This window comes from Scomber scombrus, chromosome 7 (genome assembly GCF_963691925.1).
Source record: "Scomber scombrus chromosome 7, fScoSco1.1, whole genome shotgun sequence".
NCBI classification, from domain to species: Eukaryota; Metazoa; Chordata; class Actinopteri; order Scombriformes; family Scombridae; genus Scomber; species Scomber scombrus.
In genome coordinates this window covers 25,288,007-25,307,713 of record NC_084976.1, presented here as the reverse complement: position 1 = coordinate 25,307,713, position 19,707 = coordinate 25,288,007, and the positions used below count along the sequence as shown (strand labels likewise).

Sequence of the window (19,707 nt, the reverse complement as noted above, 5' to 3'; positions counted from 1 at the left end):
CCTCCAAAGACGCACTGAAGGCGGGCATATAGCTGTTCAATGCATGCCTGCACTTTAAGACTGGTTTTATGTGCTGGTGCTGACCCATCTCACCCAGAGACACCTGTGTTGTTACAGTGAAGCCTGTGAGCAGCTAAACAAACCATATGGCTTAACTGATGTGCACAAACAGCAGATGAGTGATTACTTGAATAAGTAAACATAAGAATCAACCAGACTTTGCCCTAGATCACCAGCTAAAGGGCTTTATCTCAAGAGATGATGTAGCTGTGAGTGTGCGATTTGGACTGAAGAAAGAAAGAAAGCAATACGATGGAATATTAGGGAATAACAATAACAAGGTGGTAATTGTAATTTCTTCCAAGAGTTGGAGACAAGCGACAGGATACTTCACATTGCTTCCATTTTTCCATTTCACCCAAACTGTGGCTCTATCAAGCCTCCTTTTTGCTCAGGCCAAATGTGCATTTGTTTTAAAGCGGAGTGAGAGCGAGTTCAAAGGCGTTCATGCATACAACATTTTGACATTTTAACAGACATTTGAACTCTACCGCACGACTCTCACACAAACACGTTTTCCATTTCCAGCACTAACTCCACCGGACACCTCAGCATCATCCCTCCATCATATCAGCTATAAGATATCAGTCTTCCAGTGGCTTTTATTCATAATCACTGACAAAAGCAGTTTTGTGAGTCAGAGTCTGGTATTATGTGGTGCACGCTGTCTCATTGTGGAGCTAAAAAGGCCAAAGGGTGTGCCACTTAACCTGGTAGATTATAAATAGTTGAACAAAGGCCCTTTTGGAGCAACAAGAGGCTGAAACCTGAGACTCTGAGTGATTCCTCCCTCTGGTAACTCTATATGCTCACACACACTGAGAGGCTGGACAGCACATCGAGCTGCAGAGTGATTTAGATTCGGGAGGTGAGGAGACAAGACGGCAGGGCACGCACCTTCCACACTGCTGCTGCCAGGTTTTTTTCGGGTGCTTAAGAAGATCTGAGCAACTGGAGGAACCACCCACCCATTGTATCAGCTGAAAATTAAAAGGAGGAGAAGAAGACACATAGGCGGACCACACCCAGAGTCCCATCAGGAAAGAGTCTCCTCTTCTCTCACCTTCCAGACTTTTTGCATCTTAGTGCTCTGAGGTTTTCATCACAAAACTGGAATATCTGCTGTAGATCTGTTTTGTCTGCCTGTGTGTGTGACTGTGTGTGTCTGCCAATCTCAAGTGCGTGAGTGTGTGTGTGTGTGTGTGTTTTGACACCGTTGAGAGCCGGCAGTCTTCTTTCCTCTGTCAGGATGTCGGCAGTACCAGAGCCACCGCTGCTGCTGCTGCTGCTACCTCTGGCCCTCCTGGCACTTCAAGGTGAGTGGGCAGTGATTGTTTTGCCACGGTGACGCCGTGATGGCAACACCTTGGCATGCATATGAGCCACCATCCAGACCTCATTCACTGTCTGTGCTGTGTGTCAGCGTTGAGGTGTTTACTGTCCTCCACCGCTGTCTTGTTGTGGGATCTGTTTTGGGGGGTGTTTATGTGTGTGTCTGTGTATTCAGAAGCAGATGTGCAAGTGAGTGTTTATGGGTCCATCATAGTGCTGGACTGCTGACTAAAAGCCCAGCTGTTCAGGTTTTTGTTTTATCTTTTTTTATTTTTCAGAGTAATGAGATGGGACCATGTGGCAGTGTTAAAATGGAGGGCACACACACGCAAACACACACACAGACACACACACAGACACAGACACACACAAACGCACACGCACACACACACACACACACACACACACACACACACACACACACACAAAAACACACACACACACACACACACACACACACACACACACACACACACACACACACACACACACACACACACACACACACACACACACACACACACACACCGGCCCTTGTGTATTCAGTGGTTTACAGCAATGTAGTTTTTAGTTTTTTTTGCTTATTTTCTGTATGTGAAGTATCTAAAGTGTCCTTTCAGCTGTAGCTCAGGTGAAAGGAGAGTCTGCGATACATTGATTTTGGCACAAGCTCTTGCAAAACTTCACATTGTGGCACTTTTTCTCACTTTCAGTGCTTTTCATACATCTGTACAAATCCTGTGATGAAATCCAACTTTTCTGGTTCGTCTCAGTATAAAGTAAGGTCTCCATGTGCAACATTTATACTACTAATGGCTGACTAATGTCGATGCTGGCAACCTAAACCACAAAATAGACTTTTCATTTAAAGCTGCCCTCGACCTTTCCAACCCCTCTGCCAATATCTTTATAGCTGAAGATATCACCACGCAATTTCCTACCTTCACAAGAACGCGTTTACTGGATTTCATTCTTTTATAGCACAAGAAACACGTTTTCCATTGACGTGAAAACAGCTTGAGCTACATCATCCATCACCTTTAAGCTGCTGTCAGTCTTCTGACACCCACAGGACGAAAAGCAGCTCTTTGATCATCCACAAGCCTGTCTTATAAAATGCATGATCACCGCTGTGCGTTATTTACGGCCTCTTGATTTATTTAAAAACGTAACTAAATTGGGTTAAAACAAGCAGATGGTTGTAAACGGGTTACAACTATGGACCAAGGTTATAACAATAAGATTTTGTCCTTAAAATGTCTTTGATTTTATTCAACTTTGTCCTTATACAAACCCAACTCAAGCTAAGACATACAAAGAAAAAAATGTTTTTAATCATTTTAATGTTTCTCTAAAAATATATATATATAAAAAACCATACACATTAAATTTATTTTTGGGGGGAGACATGCTACCATATCAGATAATCTTATTTTAAGCAGTGGGATTTAAAATGGAGCACAAAAAGGAAGCAATGCATTAAAAAAGAGATTTACTGTGCACTTGTCTGTGTGAGAAAGCTTCTCTTTGTCTCACTGACAACAATGCCAGCAACACAACCTGCACACATGCACATGTCAACACTGCTTCATAATCACAAAATGTATAATGGTGATGTTGTAATTCCTTTACATGAAGCGTAACGAGCAGTCAGAGCTGCAGAAAGTTGAGTCAGTGAGGAGGATAGCACGCAGGGAAGGGAAGCTTGGCAAAAAAGTAAGAAGGTTATACAACCTCGATTGACAGAAATAGACCATTTGGTTGAAGGGCCAGGGGGTTAGTTAAGGACCGAAGTGAGCAAGCACATCTGGACCAGGACGCAGTGAGGATGAGGATATAAGACGAGACAGGAAATTACATGGAATCTCCCAAAAGAAGATGAGAGGAACAGATTGGGGCTGATAAAAACAGCACTGTGTGGTCTTTTTTAATTTTAAAATGTGCATTTTGAATTTTAAAGACAGCAGATGTTTCTGGTGGGTAGGACACACAACATACATATTAGAATAATTAAATATTAACTAACAGGATTTGATGATTATCACAGTCTCCACAACCGCTCTGTCACACTAAGCTCCATCTAAATGAAGTTGAGGGAAGTGATGGCAGCAGAGGGCAAATTAAATCAGATGAAGAAGAAATACAATATTATCTACTTAGAGATCTACTTAGAGATCAGCGTTTAGCTCCTTGGAATATAATGTATATCTTTTTTTGTGATTTCCAATGTGCCAAAAAACTAAAAACAAAACAAATAATAATGATAATGAAAAAGTAATCTATTTCTAATACAATTATTCACTATAATCCACAGATATTAGTGCAACACCAACTGTCTGCCTGAAAAAAAGACAGTTTCAACTATTAAAAATGGTGGTGAAAACTTTTTTCATTATACTTGAATTAGAGTTTATTGTGTTGGTGCTTTAAATGTCATACAAAAAAACACAGATATACAGATGTATAATCTGCTGGCTGGTTGAAACTGAGCTGCAGATTCATCTACTATGTGATGAAAAGAACTCAGGCATTTAGTCTGAGCAATACATTATGAAAGAGTAATTTCACTTTTTTTTAAATTAATGGACTTCCCCACAAGGAACATTCAGCTGGTCATGTTGCACTGAAATTATGACACAAAGTAAACAGCTACTGTCTATTGTGTGTCCTTTGCTTTCAAGCCAAAACAGAGGCTCATAAAACCTAATGCATCTCTTAACTAATGCATGCAGCAGATCGACTCTCTACGTCACAGCGTGGATCCTTTTAGTCTGCAAATGGGCTCGAGCTCGAACTTATGGTCAATGGAGATCACCATCAACAGGGTACTCCAACAACCACACCATTATCTCAGCCCCGAGTCATTTGGGCTCGTGTCCATTCCATCACTCCACTCAGCTCACTGCATCTGCACAAATTGGAAATTGCATTACAGCAGCATTGTAAGAAGCCAAGGTAGAACATAAACTAATTATAACTACTGGAGTGGTGCACTGCAGAGAAGCTTTTCTTTCTTTTTAAACTGTTAAATCTGATTTATAATTTGTACTTTTGCTTTCTTTTTTGTGTTCTCATGTTATGTTGTGATACAGTTTGTAGCCTTTCCAAACAACTTAAAAATAACATTCAAACAAATATACAGTATGTTGTGAATGCAAAATGTTCTGCCTTTTTCAGCATTACCAATAATTCAAGTTTACTAACCAACCAGAAGCCTGTAAAACACTCTCTGTGATAACTAAAGTCACTTTTGGTTGGCTGCGCTTTGAACTTCCGATATTCCATTTTTGTCTTCAAAGATTGCACAAACCTACAATGGCCGCTTCATACAGTACATAGGATGTCTACTGTATATTTATGGCCTCATACGAAGAGCAGGAGCTCTTGATTGAACCACTCCATCTGCAATCTGAACAAAAATGTGAATGTGATTTTAGAAACTGTAGCTGCCATTCACTGTTCCCCCATCTACAGCCGCTGTCAGCCTCAGTATTGCATGAATCGAATTAATCTTAATTTGGATTTTATTTGAGAAATTTTTATTGCAAGGTTAATTTTGACCGACAAATATGGAGCGATATATGGAGCGCTGCGACCTAATTGCAGGCGCTGCATGTTTCCCTTCTTGTAGCACACATGGAGGTACTGAGCCCGTGTTCATCCAGCTGTGTGACTGAGGTCTGTGATCCAGGGTGCCCTGTTGTCACTGGAGGGGGAGTGTCAGGGGAGTAAGAGGGTCTTTGAAGGACAAGATGACATAATACATAGCTCAAATTTTTTGCTGTATTTGTAAAGCTGGGAACTCATCAGTTTATCAATAATAATTTTGCTGTGTGCTGGTCAAAGTCATAAATAAATGTCCTTATTGTCCATAATTTTATTTTCTTTCTATGGTCGGTGTAAAACTCCCAAACAAAAAGACAGATGTTTTTTTTCCCCTCAAGAAAGAACTTAACAAGACTGAGAGTCTCCAGCTTGACCTTAAACACAGCTTACTTAACATGCTAACATTTTCTACCAATTAAAAACAAAGTAAATCTTGCTGAAAAAGCTGATGAAAAACTCATTAGTTTTGTACTGATTAAATGTAATATTGACTTGATGACGGTGTTAGAAGAAAGATGGGTCCTTAGGGGATCTCTGAATGTCTGACATTATGGATCAGGATGTGGACGGATCATTTTCATTTTCATTTTTTTGGTAGTGTTTCTGACCCCAAACATAGCTGCCACAAAATGTCTTGAGCCTGTTGAATGCGAAATGATGACATTCGAGCTCTTGGAAGTATTTAGATATTGACCAAATTGACAAACGTAAGTTTTAAAGTGGCAATATTCAATATTTTTATATCAACAATGAACCAAATGACTGTGTCTAATGTGAAAGAGATGAATCCAGAGAGAGTTATCACCCAACTCTTCAGTTTCCTCTCAGCTTTACAGAGTCTTTTATCCTCATACAGCTCATTGTTTTTGGTCTTACAGCCCACAACTTTAATGTTTAGCTCAGCCTCAGCACTACCTGCTCCTCACCAAATGCCAGATAGACAAACTATGCAACTAGCTGATGAAAATTGAGGAGCATTTAGCAGCTAAAGAGCCAGATATTTTCCTCAAAGCTAAATGAGAGTGAATATTGGACTTACATTCACCAGGGGGACAGAAACTAAACTCCAAATGAATGATAATGTTCAGAGTCAGTTTGGCCATCCTGAGCATGGTAAGGAATCGTTGTGGGTCGATCACTTCATGGGCCCCTTGAGGAGCCCATTATCCAAAGTGAGAAAGGAGTGACAGAGGTGCGTCGTTGGCCCACTTTGATTATACGCTGTCCCATTTGCAGCTAACCATACTTGACAGTGTGTGATGGAAACTGATGGACAAACCTACAAGCAGAAAGCTAATAGCTACATTGATGGCTACAGTTTACAGGCCAGTTACACTATGGAGGACACAAGTCTGTGTGAAGCAATTAGGATCGCATCCAACAATTGCATTTATATTGCCATTGAGAGCCTTCACCGTATCAAAGGTACACAACCTGTATGATAACCAAAGAGTGAAAGTAATTTTCTTTCTGATTCTCCCTTTCCACTGTTTGCTGCTCACTTTATTTATTGTTAGTTTTTTGTTGTTTTCCTGTTTTTATCCCATAGCACAGAGGGATGTTTTGTGAGCTTTTACTTTTCTCATGTGAGGTTTGACACAATTGCATTGTGTGATTTGCTTTTGAAGTGAGGGTCCAGGAAATGTGCTTTGATCTCTGATCTTTTATCAGCACTGAGGTAATGAAACATTTAGCTGGCCAATGTGCCCATCTGTTGCCAGTTGAGCTTGACTTTGCCCTAAGGTATGATTTAAATGCTGACCTGTGAGGGACAATCTTTGTCATTGTTTTATGTTGTTTTCAAAATGAGTGAATACATTTCCATAAAGCAAGGATATCTTGTCCACACTTGAAAAATGTCCCCTCACAGTAAATGTTGAACAGAGTAGCACGAGTAGCACCTCCTGTGGAGTGCTGCACCAGGCAGGGTTCAAAAGGCTGGGAAAAATCACATCCAGCACCTGAACTGTGCCCAGCAGGGTTAGGTGCTCTTTCCCCTGCTCTTCTCTCTCTACACCAACGAGTGCACCTCAGTAGACTCGTCTGTTTAACTCCTGAAATTTGCAGATGACACAACAGTCATCTGTCTCATCAAAGATGGAGAGGGAGTCTGCATATAGATAGGAGCTTGAACATCACCCTGTGATATGGTCACAACATCCTGGAGCTGAATATGCTCTAAACTTTAGAGATAACAGTAGACCCCCATAACTGGCCCCTCCTCATCATACTTATCATAACCTGTTTTAAGATTACTTTTGAAAATCTCAGTAGTAGGGAGTGAGAGACATCCACCGTTTTGGGGCCATAGAGAAACCCTGTACATTAAAAGCCTTGTAGAGACTACATGGAATACTGAGAGACAAGCAAGTCTCTGAGGGGAACAAATGACTGTTTATCTGAGGATTTCTTGAGAAATTAATTAAGAAGCGTCTTGTGCTTCATTCTATAAAACAGATTGTGATCTATTTTGTAGAACAAAATATCATTGAACATCTGATGTTAAAGGCCTTTGTGGAAACAGAGCTTTCACCAGAATAGAAGTGAGATCACCATGAAACTACACAGCATTCAATTTCAATCAGCATCAAACATGTACAGTATAATGTCCTAGATTGTTTCCATTTCATGTCAATGCAGAAAGCAATAGTAAAAAACTTTAAAATATGTTTTAAAATGCTCTGTTTTGTAATGTTAATACATCTTTTTGCAAAATCCAGAACCTGCACAAAACACTAATCATTTATTGCTATGCTTATGACCAACATTTTCTCAAAAGTTCATTGAAATCTGTCAATAATCTTTTAAGATTTCCTTTGAAATAACACACAAATAAAAATACGCAATTTCAGTGCCACCTTTAGTAAAAAAAATCAATATCTACTCTTATTGCATCCTTGATTTTTTGTCCTATATGATTTTGCGGGATTGAAATGTGAAAAAGGTCAAAGAATGAAATTGTGATTTCGAACTAATGGAGCATTTGTTTAAGGAAGCGACGGGGCTTCCTCGAGCTTGTTCTGTACTGATAAAACCAGTGTGCCATCACTATATCAGCCGTGAAAATGAAGAAGCTTTGTGGAGTAAAATGAATGAGTTGTTCATAGAGGAGTGTGCTTCTTGTTCCAGTGGAAAGTCTTCTGCTTGCTCGGTGTCAGGGGGAAGGTCATGGATGCTTGGCATTTCCCCTGGTTATATATGTCTACAGCATGTGTGTGTGTGTGTGTGTGTGTGTGTGTGTGTGTGTGTGTGTGTGTGTGTGTGTGTGTGTGTGTGTGTGTGTGTGTGTGTGTGCTTATGTCCACCATGGAAACAGATGTTGATGTTGTCCTTCCTCATCACTTTTGCAGTCGCCCTATTTAATTTTCTTTTTACTCTCTCTCTCTCTCTTATAGCCAGATCAGCAAATAACTTTCATCCTTTTTGTGTTTCTTTTAGCCACCGGCGACACGCTAAGATAGCTGACCTCAGTGGTTGGATGTTCTTTTGTGCAGCTTTTAGGCTATATCAGAGTTTTTTTTTTTGCGTAGTAGGCTTCAGGGCTATACAGCTACTAATATGAGGGATTAACCAGCTAGCACGCTGTCAGGAAAAAAAAAACTCCCAATCTGCAATTTCTGGAATATCCGTTGCATAATCCTGAGCCTCAATCCACAGATTACACAATGAATTTACTTTTTTTTTTTGATGCCCTGTGTGAATGTGTCCTGCTGCTGTTAATGAGAATCATTGCTGAGGCAGTTTGTGCAGACTGTGTTTAGTTTGCACTTTGGATGTGCAGTTCCTTTTGTGTCTCTTTGCATGTTTGTCTCACTCTCTCTCTCCCTCTCTCGCTCTGTCTTTTTAACTTGCTGTCTCAGCTTCGGACAGTCAGAAGCATCACTGCACACCTTGCACTATCTCCCCCCTCGCTGCGTCACACCAACCTCCCCCAGGATTACTGCCTCGCAATGTCTGTGTTTGCTGTTAATGCTGCCGTCCCTGCTAGATTTCCATCTGTCTCTGTTGTTCTTTGTCATTATTTCTGTCCTGCAACCAAAGTGCTCTCTTCTGTCTCCTCAGACATTCTCTTTGTTTCTCTTCTGCTGTTCGTCAAACATGTGCTTTGTTTCTACTGTAATGTGTCTCCTTTTCTCTGAGCAGTCAATATGTCAGCCATCTCAAACCCTCCTGTGTTTTTCTCCGTGGGGTGTCTTGATCCTTGAGCCTGTGTGGTGTCTCTTTGCCTTTCTATCTTTTTCTGTCTTTAGTAGAAGCTGATACAGTGGAGTTACAGACTTGGGGCAAAATGTCATAACATATCAGTGTTCAAGCTAAAATATGGTGATGCATACATGCAGAAATATCTATTAATTGATTTCTAAATGCTTCCCTGTGAATTTTTACCAGAGCATTTAAGTGATGAATGACTTTCATTGACCTCAATTGGTAGGCAAGAATTAGCATCAGCACTGACAGCTGGTGCAGCTTACAGCAGACTGTAATTAACACAAACCGCCAAGTCACATTTGTAATAGAGACAAGAAAGCTCATTAGAGCAGAGACTGAACTGAAAAAAAATACAATCATGCAGCATTTCTGTATTTTCTGATCACTGCATTGTTCTTTACAGCTGTTCTCTAAGCAGGTTTAAAATGACTTTCACAACAAGTATTTACACATGCTATTTGCCTCAGGTCTGTTTCAGTATAGTCTAAGGTCCTAAACAGACCCGCTTCCCAGAAAAAAAACCCCAAACCCAAGAACCCCACATGAATGAAAACCCCAAATTCTGGTTTTGCTGACTTGAATCATTGCAGTAGGTCTCAGGTATGTGTAAATTCAACCTTAAAGGAATATTAATATTTTACAACTTTGGTTGTATTTTCATAGTTTTGATCATCATTGCCATTGGTTAGAATAATATTGTTGTCGCTTCAATGATGTTTGATGGAGCAAAAATTATCAGATAATTAGATCAAGTTGTGAACAAGCCCACAATTAAGATAGATTATGTCAAATTGTGAGTGCAGCCAAAATATTGTTTATAACCACAGACTGTAGATAAAGATTGAGCAAGATGTGATGTAACCTACTGGTTTGCACTGGAGCCGGTTTGAAGTACAGAGTTTCTGCTTTCCGCGGCAACATTTCCTCCAATTAGAGCCAGAACCCTCAAAATGAGGAGTGCCAGGTGGTGCTAAGCTGATGTTAACTACTAAATTGTGCTAACAGGGCAGGTATTATGATCAAATCAAATCAAATCAAATCAGGTTAGTGAGCTGTCAATCAACACCCACAACCATCAAAGCTACTATACATCACTTACAGGGCCTGAATTTAGAGATTGAGACCACAATGACTTTGACTTAATATTTCTAGTTAGAAGTTGATGCTTTTTGAATGGGAGTCTAAAGGAGCCAGCATCTAGTGGCCATCAGTGGCATTGCACTTTGAGCTACTTCCACTCTGGTTTCAACCTCTAGTAAAGGTAGCTGTCACTTGGTTATAACCCCTTGCATGTAGGAAAATAAGGGCAAGAGCAGTAAGTTGTCAACTGTGATGGATGTTAATAATGGACAGTTTAAGTAATTTTACTGTTCACCTTTGTTTTCTCCTCCAAGTACATTTGGCTGAGTGTTAGCACTACTAGTGGTCGTAGTGGTTTATTTACAGCCTCTTCGATCTTCAGATTTAACAGGTTTCTTGTGGTCAGTGGATTCCCAGATTTAAACTTTGTCGAGTTATCACTCATAAGACTAACAAACAAAACTACGAAAATATCAGATGGCATGAAACTGAAATTTACCACCAAATTATGTCCAGACCTGATAAATAAAGACCCTTCGGCAATGACCGATGTGTTTTTATCTAACATGCAAACAGTTACTTGCTTGAATGTGGCTTTGATACAAGCACTCAGTTTCAGGTCGACTTAAACCACTTGATCTGGAATGAAATCCTTTAGATCTGTTCATGCTCGGGTTCAGTCGGTCTCGGGTCCAGCTGGGTTCTGGTCTGTGTTTGGATTTAAATGCATGGGCCTGTGTCTGATTTGGCTAAATAAAAAAGCGATCCTTTCATTTATGTTTGGATGTGTATTTTTGGGCCTGTGAAATCTTACATTATGTTCTTAACCTTCTCTTCTCCTCCTTTCCCCTTTCTCTTTTCTCCCTCTCTCTCAGCAGTGCATCAGCCAGCATTAGGCCTCTTCCCTCCTGCATCCCCATTCTCCTCATGCTTTTGTAGAAATGGCTGTTACTACTGAAGCCTGTGCTAACCTCCGTTCTTTCTCCTCCTTCATTCCTCCCCTCCATGTTTCTCTGCAGTGTGGCAGAATTTCTAACTGTTTAACTCTTTCAAATGTCTCACTATGGTGCAGCAATATTTGTATCCCAGGCCGTAAGAAATAGAGCATTTCTTTATATATTTGTGTACACGAGGTGATGGACGATGTGCAGCCTCAATCAAACTATTAATGATTTCTCGGAGTTCATCTGATCAGCGTTGTATATGTGTTTCCTGTCTTCTCCCTCACTCCCCCCCTCCCTCCCCATCTTACGATTCGAAACAAAAGCTTCCCCAGAGGTCAAAGTTGAGAATAGCACAAGATCATTGGTTGAGAGCGATGCTGAGGCCTCAGTGGAAACTGCAAGGTGCAGTGTGAGAAAGAAACATTTGGAGTTACAGGTGTGTAACTCCCGGCCGATGAGAAGTATGTGTCATGATGATGGTGGCATATATAGACTTACACTTCTATATATGAATTTAGCTCAGTTACTAACTGACAGAATGCAACGAAATAGTATCGCTCACTGCAACCTCTTTATTTCCCCTCAGTTTCACTGATTAAAAACATCTAAAATGAAAATTACACCAACACTTTTGTACAACAAATTGACCAAATTCACTACAATCACTAATCTGAAATGATGAGTGGAAATAAAAAAAATGCAAGACAAAAGCAATGCCCGATACAAGAAAGATTTAAAAAAACACGAAGCATGCAATAATCACTGGGAGGAAGCACGCAAATATAAACGTTACAGTAGATACAATTGTTTTGTAAAGTACTTTTAAGACCATTTGCCTGCAAGTACTACGATAGTGGAATACACCAGAGCTCTGCCCATGTATCTACCTTTCCCACGAGTCTCGGGTACATGGAAAAGAGGATGATGGCCACCCATGGCTCTTACCTCTGAACCCTGTGACCTGCAAATACACAAAACGCTATAAAGAGACATGATGGGGTTTCTTACTGTGTTTTCTTCATTCTCTCCGTGTTGCAGCATCTCTGTGTCATGGAGCCTGCGTGGAGGTGGACTCAGACACAGAGGCAGTGGCCAGCAGAGGCTTCAAACTGGGCTGTATCTCCTGTAAGATGAGGGGGGAAGTGCGTGCCATAGCCTCGGTTGACTGGTACTTCAAGGCTTCAGATGAGACTGTGTCCTCACATGTAAGTGCTAGTTTAAAAAAAAAAGTAATAACACGAGAAAGCTTAAAATAATGTGAGGTTTTTGGGGGGCCAGAATAGCAAACACACTGTCACCCTTGACTCCAGGGAGTAATGATAAAGTCATGAAACAAGACTACCATCTTTCTTCAAATGGAGAAGATGATCTCTGTATGATCTTGCTGCTGTAATCAGAGATCTAACAGCAGTATTTTGAGTCAGATGAAGTAAATTCAAGCATTTTAATTGTCATTCAGCCATGTAGGTCCATGAAAGAATGAAATACAGTACTCATGTCCCAGTGAATTAAATATACATCAATATATATTAAAATTGGGTTTAACAGTAACACAGGGATATTGAGAAGCCGCTTCATACATTCTGTAAAACTAACATGAACTTTGAAAGTCTGAAAAGGAAAAGAAAGACACTTTTTCTGATACAACTATTTTATTTAGTAGAATAATCTTGAATAAATGACCTCGAAAACTGAAATTAGGGAGAAAAGTTACTCCTAAACTTCCTTCAAAGGGCCGAATGCAGGAAACCAAACTGCTCAAACTTGTCCAATCTGGACTTGAGCATGTACACATCTCTGTTTAAAGTAACATTTTTAAAAATTGACAAAAATGTACCAACAAATGAATTCCCATTACTTTAAATGTAATTAGTTTTCTTCCTAATGTACTTAGTTATCATGTTTCCAGATAAAGCCTCAACAACATCCATCACAACAGGGTCGCTGGTCTGGGTTCTTCTGGGAAATGACTGCAATGCATTCATAATGAGAAAAGCTGAGTGTTGAATTTTTCATAATGGGCCCCCTCTGTGTCGACTGGAAGCAAGTGTTTTTGTTTAGTCCTCGACACATACAGCGAAGTGGCCATTACTGTAAATATCTATGGCAGGAGCGATCCCATTAGACTTCAGCTGTCATTTAAAACCTGCAGCCACTAATTCACCAGGAAGTGCACGGGGCCTTAACTGCAGCTCGGTCGATCAGCAGCAGTAAGAGCACAACTACAGTCAGTTTGTTTTGCTTTCCAACAACTTTTTTTTTAATTCATAGTCATCATCATAAAGTCTTTTTTATTTTTTTTTTTTTTAGGTCTGCAGCACAAAAAGAAAATGTAAATGGGTTAGGGTTAGGGTTAGATATGGGTTACATATTTATCAGAAACAAAAAAGGTATTAATTAAAGCCAAAGCTCATTATTACTACATTTCTATATTCACCAAGTAACCAAGTACCTCATTGTATTACACATTTCATTTTAAGTAAGGTAGAGCAACATTAATGACAAATAAATCTATTAATTACTGGAAAAAACAAAAGATTATTTTATTCTACTGAACAACATAAAGTCCGTAAACTCAAACTATAAGGTTAGACCTTATTCTTGTTCTTCTCATTCAATACATTATTTTTGAACAAAATGGTTGTTTTACACATTTTTAATTCATCCTCAAGTTTATTCCATAAATTCAACCCTTCCACAGGAATGCATCTGTTTCTCAGTTGAACATAAAACAGCCTTTAAGATTACATCGACTCTCATTTCAAACATGTTTTGTACACACTTTGGTAAAAACTTACTGTGAGCAACTTTGTTATATCATCACATTTCAAAATTTGTAATCAAAGAAACACACATGTGAGTAAATAAAACTACAAGCCAAAGACTATTAATAAATCCCAAAACAGGTGTACTGTGACTTTCAAGTAACGTCACACTTGAATGCTAGAAAATAGAAACCTGAGCACACTGAACTGAAACCTTGAACCGGGCTATTCTCTACTCACAGTGTTGATGTGTAAGAGGTCAAAGGTCACTGAGATGGCCCACTGGTTTACACAATTGATTGACGCTTGATGAATTTTCCATCCCCAGAATTTAATTATGCTGACTATTTATTTAATGTGAAAGAAATATTCACAACCTGAGACTCAAGGGGAAAACACATAAGTATGTTGAGGCTCATTTTTACAGTTACAGTCTTTGCAGTTCAATAACTAGGCAACAGATTTCAGCCTTCGAAATTATTTAACAGCCAATATTTTATGATATGATATTTATATGATAATATTTATGCATCCACTTAAACAAAATATGTAAGAGATAACAAGTTAAAGTAAAAAACACATTAATAGACAAAGAAACATAAATAATAAACTAACAATAAACTCCTGAAATACAAAAACACATCATCATTTAAAATAAAGTCTCACACACAGAATTATTTGAAAAAAATAAGTAATAAGCGAGAGTATCAATCGTAGTTACAAAAAAACAAACCCTCCAAACATATTAAATACTCACTGAGCTACAGCGTTGCACTCATAGAAATGTTGCTTCATTACAACTGTAGTTTCATTGGAGTCCATCCCATATACATCATTACTGTGCCTATAAATACTCAAAACTCACCAAATCTGGGGCTGAAAATAGACCACAACAAAAACACAATGTAGTCCTGTTTGAGTAACATTTTCTAAAAACTATAACTCCCAGTTGTTTTAGGAAATTACTGAATCATAAAAAAAGACAGAAAGAAATCTTATTAATTGTGACCTGTTCATGAATATTCATGTCTTCAGTACGGACAAATAGACTGATGGCTGAGCACCACGGACAGGACAGGGAAGAGGGAAAGTGTTCAGAGACCGACCAACACATTGTTGGTGTTGGTCTTTCGCATGGTTTTAAATAAGAAACGTATAAAAAATTGCCAGACTTACCCTTTAAGCATGTATAAGCAGGTATAAAAGTTTCATTTAATAGCATAAATTAAAAAGTTAACTGATATCAGTGGCTGTCTGTAAGAAGGGAAAATACACTCATATGTCTAAACACTTGATGATGCAAAGTTAACTTCATTTGTAGTGAGACTTTTATGTATAAAACCTTTTGTTTCTTGCCAACTTCTGAACACTGCCGGATCTCTTTGCTAAATCTTTATAGTCCTCAGTCTGCTTTGCCTTCCTGTTCACTAAAATCCCACAATTATCTTCCAGATATACAGATATGAATATAATAGTGAAGAAATCGTTGACACACGTTTCTACGATCGACTGGAGTGGGCGGGCAGTAAACAGACCAAGGATCTACAGGACGGTTCCATCTACATACGCAATGTGACTTTCAACGACACAGGAGTCTACAACTGCACAATCAAACGCACCCTCATGTACCCCAACTACGAGTTTGAAACCCACAACAGCAAGATCGTCACCGTTAAAGTGGTGCCACGACGTAAGGACTAAGGGGAAGGATGTGTCGGGTTTGAGCAGAGAAGTAAAAAAAATGATGTCAGATTGTTCATGCCTACATCACCTTCCATAATCTTTGTTGCTACGGTTTTTCATGTTGTCCTCTTATATTAATATTTCGTATTGCATTTAACTCAAAGATATACAGATCTAATTGAGAAGCTGCCACTTCAAGTAAAAATTGAGAAATCCTACTACTAGTATTTATATAGCCCCTAAAACTGCCTTGCTCCTGTTTATTAACAGCTTTAATTAGGTGTACCCCAAGGTTCAGTGCTCGGTCCTCTGAATTTTCATCACCTCAAGCTCGATCAGAACCAATATGTTGTACAACTCGTTGCCTGATCACGTCAGATCTCAAAAGTGTTCAGAGTTGTTCTGAACAGCTACGCTAGAAGGCAGAGTGAAAAGCTGACCTTCACCAGAAAAGCAGGGAGATGCGATATCGTTTGATAGATTTCAGTCTGATTTTTAGCCGAAGTTTGAGCTGTACCCTTTTTTGCATCGGGCCGAATTTCAGCTTTGTCTTGCATGGTTTATCGTGAGTAACCCAGAGTACAGGGGGTAACGATAGGTGATGAACAGCTCCTGACCAGTAAAATCGGATGGTCGGATGAATTTTTGACATGTCAGAAATTTTTGTTGCGCCCTCGTGAAGGTATCGCACCGTTGAAGCAGAACCACGGACTTATTCCCTAAATTCAGTGATTTTTCATCACTGCGTTGTGCGATAACATGGAAAGAAATCAAAATGTAATTTAGCAAACTGATGCTCCAGTTCTCTTTGCAAAATGGATAATCCTTATTGCCCATGTCTTCCGAGCCACCTGCGTGTCCATATACGCTGGTGCCTCCTTTTATTTTTTCTTGGATGTCTCAGCACACAGGACAGCACATACGGCCAAGGCAGCACGTTTCTCCTTGGATAGCATGACTACAAACTTCGACAACTTCTTCTTTTTTTCATCTGATTCTTCTTCTTTGAAATAGTCACACAGTTGTGGGTTCGGGGTGGTCCTACGCTATTCAACCATCCAAGAAGCACTTTTGATGAAGTATGCTGGCTCCTTCACCCGTGGATAATTTTTTCCCCTGCCAAGGCCGGGCAGTAACCTTTAACATGTAGTGTAGTAGATATTGCAACCAAACACTGAACCCTTCTGGATGTCTGATAGGTTAACTGTGTCTGTAGCAAGATTCAAGTAATGATTAATAATGACACACTGTATTTCAGGGCACATGGTCATAAATTATGACTCGGGTCATTTAGAAAATGTATGGCCTGGGCAGCTCTCATCCTTTTCATGGTACAAATTAAATCCAATCCCCCTTTCCGTAAGCACACAGACACAATATATCTTACCTTATCTCCCCTCTCTGTCTCTCTAGTCACCAGGGGAATAGCATCCATCTTGTCTGAGGTAATGATGTACGTCTCCATCATTGGCCTGCAGCTTTGGTTGGTGGTTGAGATGATTTACTGTTACAGGAAGATTGCAGCAGCAGGCGAGGAAGCCCTGAGAGAGAGCGCGTGAGTCACACTTATGAAAAAAAAACAAAAACCCACACACACACACACACACACACAAACATCCCAGCCGGCCACTCTCCCCGGTGCCAGATCCTGTCGGGTCATCCAAATGTCCTGATGTCCCACCTCCCTCTTTCACTTTGTTTTTCCTTCCTACCTTTTTGGAAAGCGGAGATACAATCAGTTTAAAATTTGCTCCTCTCAAATTAACAAACATTTCCTCTTTTTTCCCACACTGAACTGATATCTTGCTCTGATTCTCATGTATCGATCTTGCTTGCCTGTTTCACTTTTATCTCCTTTCTACTCTTCTCTTTCCCCTCAGGGCGGAGTATTTAGCTATAGCATCGGAAAGTAAAGATAATTGTGCAAGTGAACAAGTGGCAGAATCGGTAGGTCTGGATTCTCACTTAACTTGATCTCTGAATTCAGTTTCTTCTATTCGTTTCCCTCTTTTTTCATTTTACCAAGACTCTTATACTATTTCACCTTGTTGTTGTATTCTCATCTCTCATTGTTGCTCATAAGTCATTCAGTATGTCATGGGGCAATACATATAGGCACATAGGACAGAGGTCTCATTTTACTTGTTGAGTTTTATATTCCACAACTCTTCCACTGTTTCCACATCCCATTATTGTTACCCTACATATATATATTGAATATATATTCATTTTTTTATAAACTTGAACCTTGAACCTTGAGCTTGAGTGCACGGTTATATAGATTTAATACCACAGAGAACAGCCTGGAAGAAACAGAAGTTGTCACATTGGCTTATAATTCAAACTTGTAACAATCCAATGTATGCTATTTTACATTTGAATATCCGTTTAACACAAATACATCTGTGCTTGCTGTGACGCAGATAGATTTAATCACAGTTCAGCTAACTGTGAATACGCCTGCACTTTTGGAATTTTTCAGCTTGTTTCTATGACAACAGCTCCAGATACATTTTTAAACCAGCTCTCCGAGAGCTGATAATTCAACCCAGTGTCGAGTCATAAACAATCAAATAAAGTAAACTCAGTGACCAAAAACTAGAGAGAAGACTGACAATGAAATGTGATTTGGTATATTGCAAAGAAATGTTTGGGAACCATTGTGTTAGCATTGTGTTAACCCTGCTTCAGCCTGCAACCCTGTCTGGTTAGTCAGGTCATCAAAAGGACTGAATCCCATCAAATTGGCCTGATTTATTAACTGAAGTTGGAGCTGTTTAAAATTAAATAATGATAAATTATGCTATTAAATTACTAATTTTTTCTCCACATTTTAATAGCATTATCATCTTTTCATTGTTCTTGACCCCTCCACACTCTTGCTATAGGCAGCTTCAATTTATGTATTTATTTATTTCTTTAACTAAGAAACTGAGATTAAAGCACATTTTAATTTCATAATTTTGGGGGCAATGATAAGGTCTGCTGTGTTTTAAGAAAATTAAGGTTATAATTTTCTGTTTCATTTTAAAAAATTGTTTTATTTAATTTCAGGTCTAGGAAGAATTCAAGGCGGCTTCCTTGAGGAATCACATATCCACTTCCACACCCTCTCTTCCTCTCACTGTCATGCAGCTCCCACCATCCTCTCCACATGATGGAACATGGATCCACAAGCCAGGAAAAACATGACCTCAACAAGGTATTTTTAAGTGACTTTAAACCAAAAAAAGGACTGAACTGGAGCCCGTTCCGAGGGACAGAGCGGGTGCATCAGGGCGTGGTTCAACGGGAGAGAAAGAGAAAGAGAGAGAGAGAGACTTGTCCTGTATATAGGTGTATACGTATACACAGATAATCTCTGAACACATGTAGAGTATATTATAGGCCTACATTGTATATTCACTATTTGCATGCTTACAAGCTTATCAATGTAGGAACTGGTAATAATGGCTTCACTATGGAGCACCATATGTTGGGAGATAGCCTTGCTACAAGGCAACCACCGGGAAAAGCGGAAATAACCAAAAAAATAATAATTAGGAAAGGTGAAGGCAAACAACAGATGTGCATGACTGTACAAATAGAGAAGTGTGTGTGTGTGTGTGTGTGTAGGAGAGAGGAGGGGTGTGTTTCTATGTGCGTGTGGGCACAGGAAGAGAAAGGGTGTGCTTGTGTGTGCGTGTGCGTGTGTGTGAGAGTGGTGTTCAGGAGCGTGGGGGTTCAAGACGACACAAGAACAGGATGCAGATACAGGGGACCGTTTCTGCGAGCCATGGAGGGGCACTGTAAACTTTCTAGAAAAATATATTCGCAGTCTCAGAAAACAAAGTGATGTTTTTGCTGTGCTTTCCTTAATCCTGAGAGCTCAAAATGTGTAAATGTTAGAAAAGGCTGATTTTTTGTGACACAACAATTTAAAGCTGAATTTCTCTTTAAATTAAAGTATGACAGACACTTTTCAGCAGACCAATCATCCCCTTTTAAACTGTCCCACTGCAGACATTAAACTGCACTTCTAGTTTCAG

General features: G+C 39.5%; 1 protein-coding gene across 1 annotated transcript; it reads left to right on the top strand.

Moving 5' to 3' along the window:
* The first annotated feature begins 1,309 nt into the window (after positions 1-1,309).
* On the top strand, positions 1,310-18,871 carry scn1ba (sodium channel, voltage-gated, type I, beta a). The gene is made up of 9 exons (XM_062423161.1): positions 1,310-1,376; positions 1,568-1,581; positions 3,031-3,108; positions 8,106-8,151; positions 12,270-12,436; positions 15,449-15,686; positions 17,093-17,234; positions 17,560-17,626; positions 18,815-18,871. Exons 1-9 carry the CDS (start codon positions 1,310-1,312, stop codon positions 18,869-18,871), a joined length of 876 nt encoding a protein of 291 aa, XP_062279145.1.
* The last annotated feature ends 836 nt before the right edge of the window (positions 18,872-19,707 follow it).

Excerpts from the sequence above, each read along its gene's own strand:
- scn1ba (XM_062423161.1), top strand. The coding sequence starts at position 1,310 with ATGTCGGCAGTACCAGAGCCACCGCTGCTGCTGCTGCTGCTACCTCTG. Across the intron at positions 3,109-8,105 it reads AAGGGAAGCTTGGCAAAAAA|AGGAGTGTGCTTCTTGTTCC; the intron begins GTAAGAAGGTTA and ends AGTTGTTCATAG. Across the intron at positions 17,627-18,814 it reads GTGAACAAGTGGCAGAATCG|CTCCCACCATCCTCTCCACA; the intron begins GTAGGTCTGGAT and ends ACTGTCATGCAG.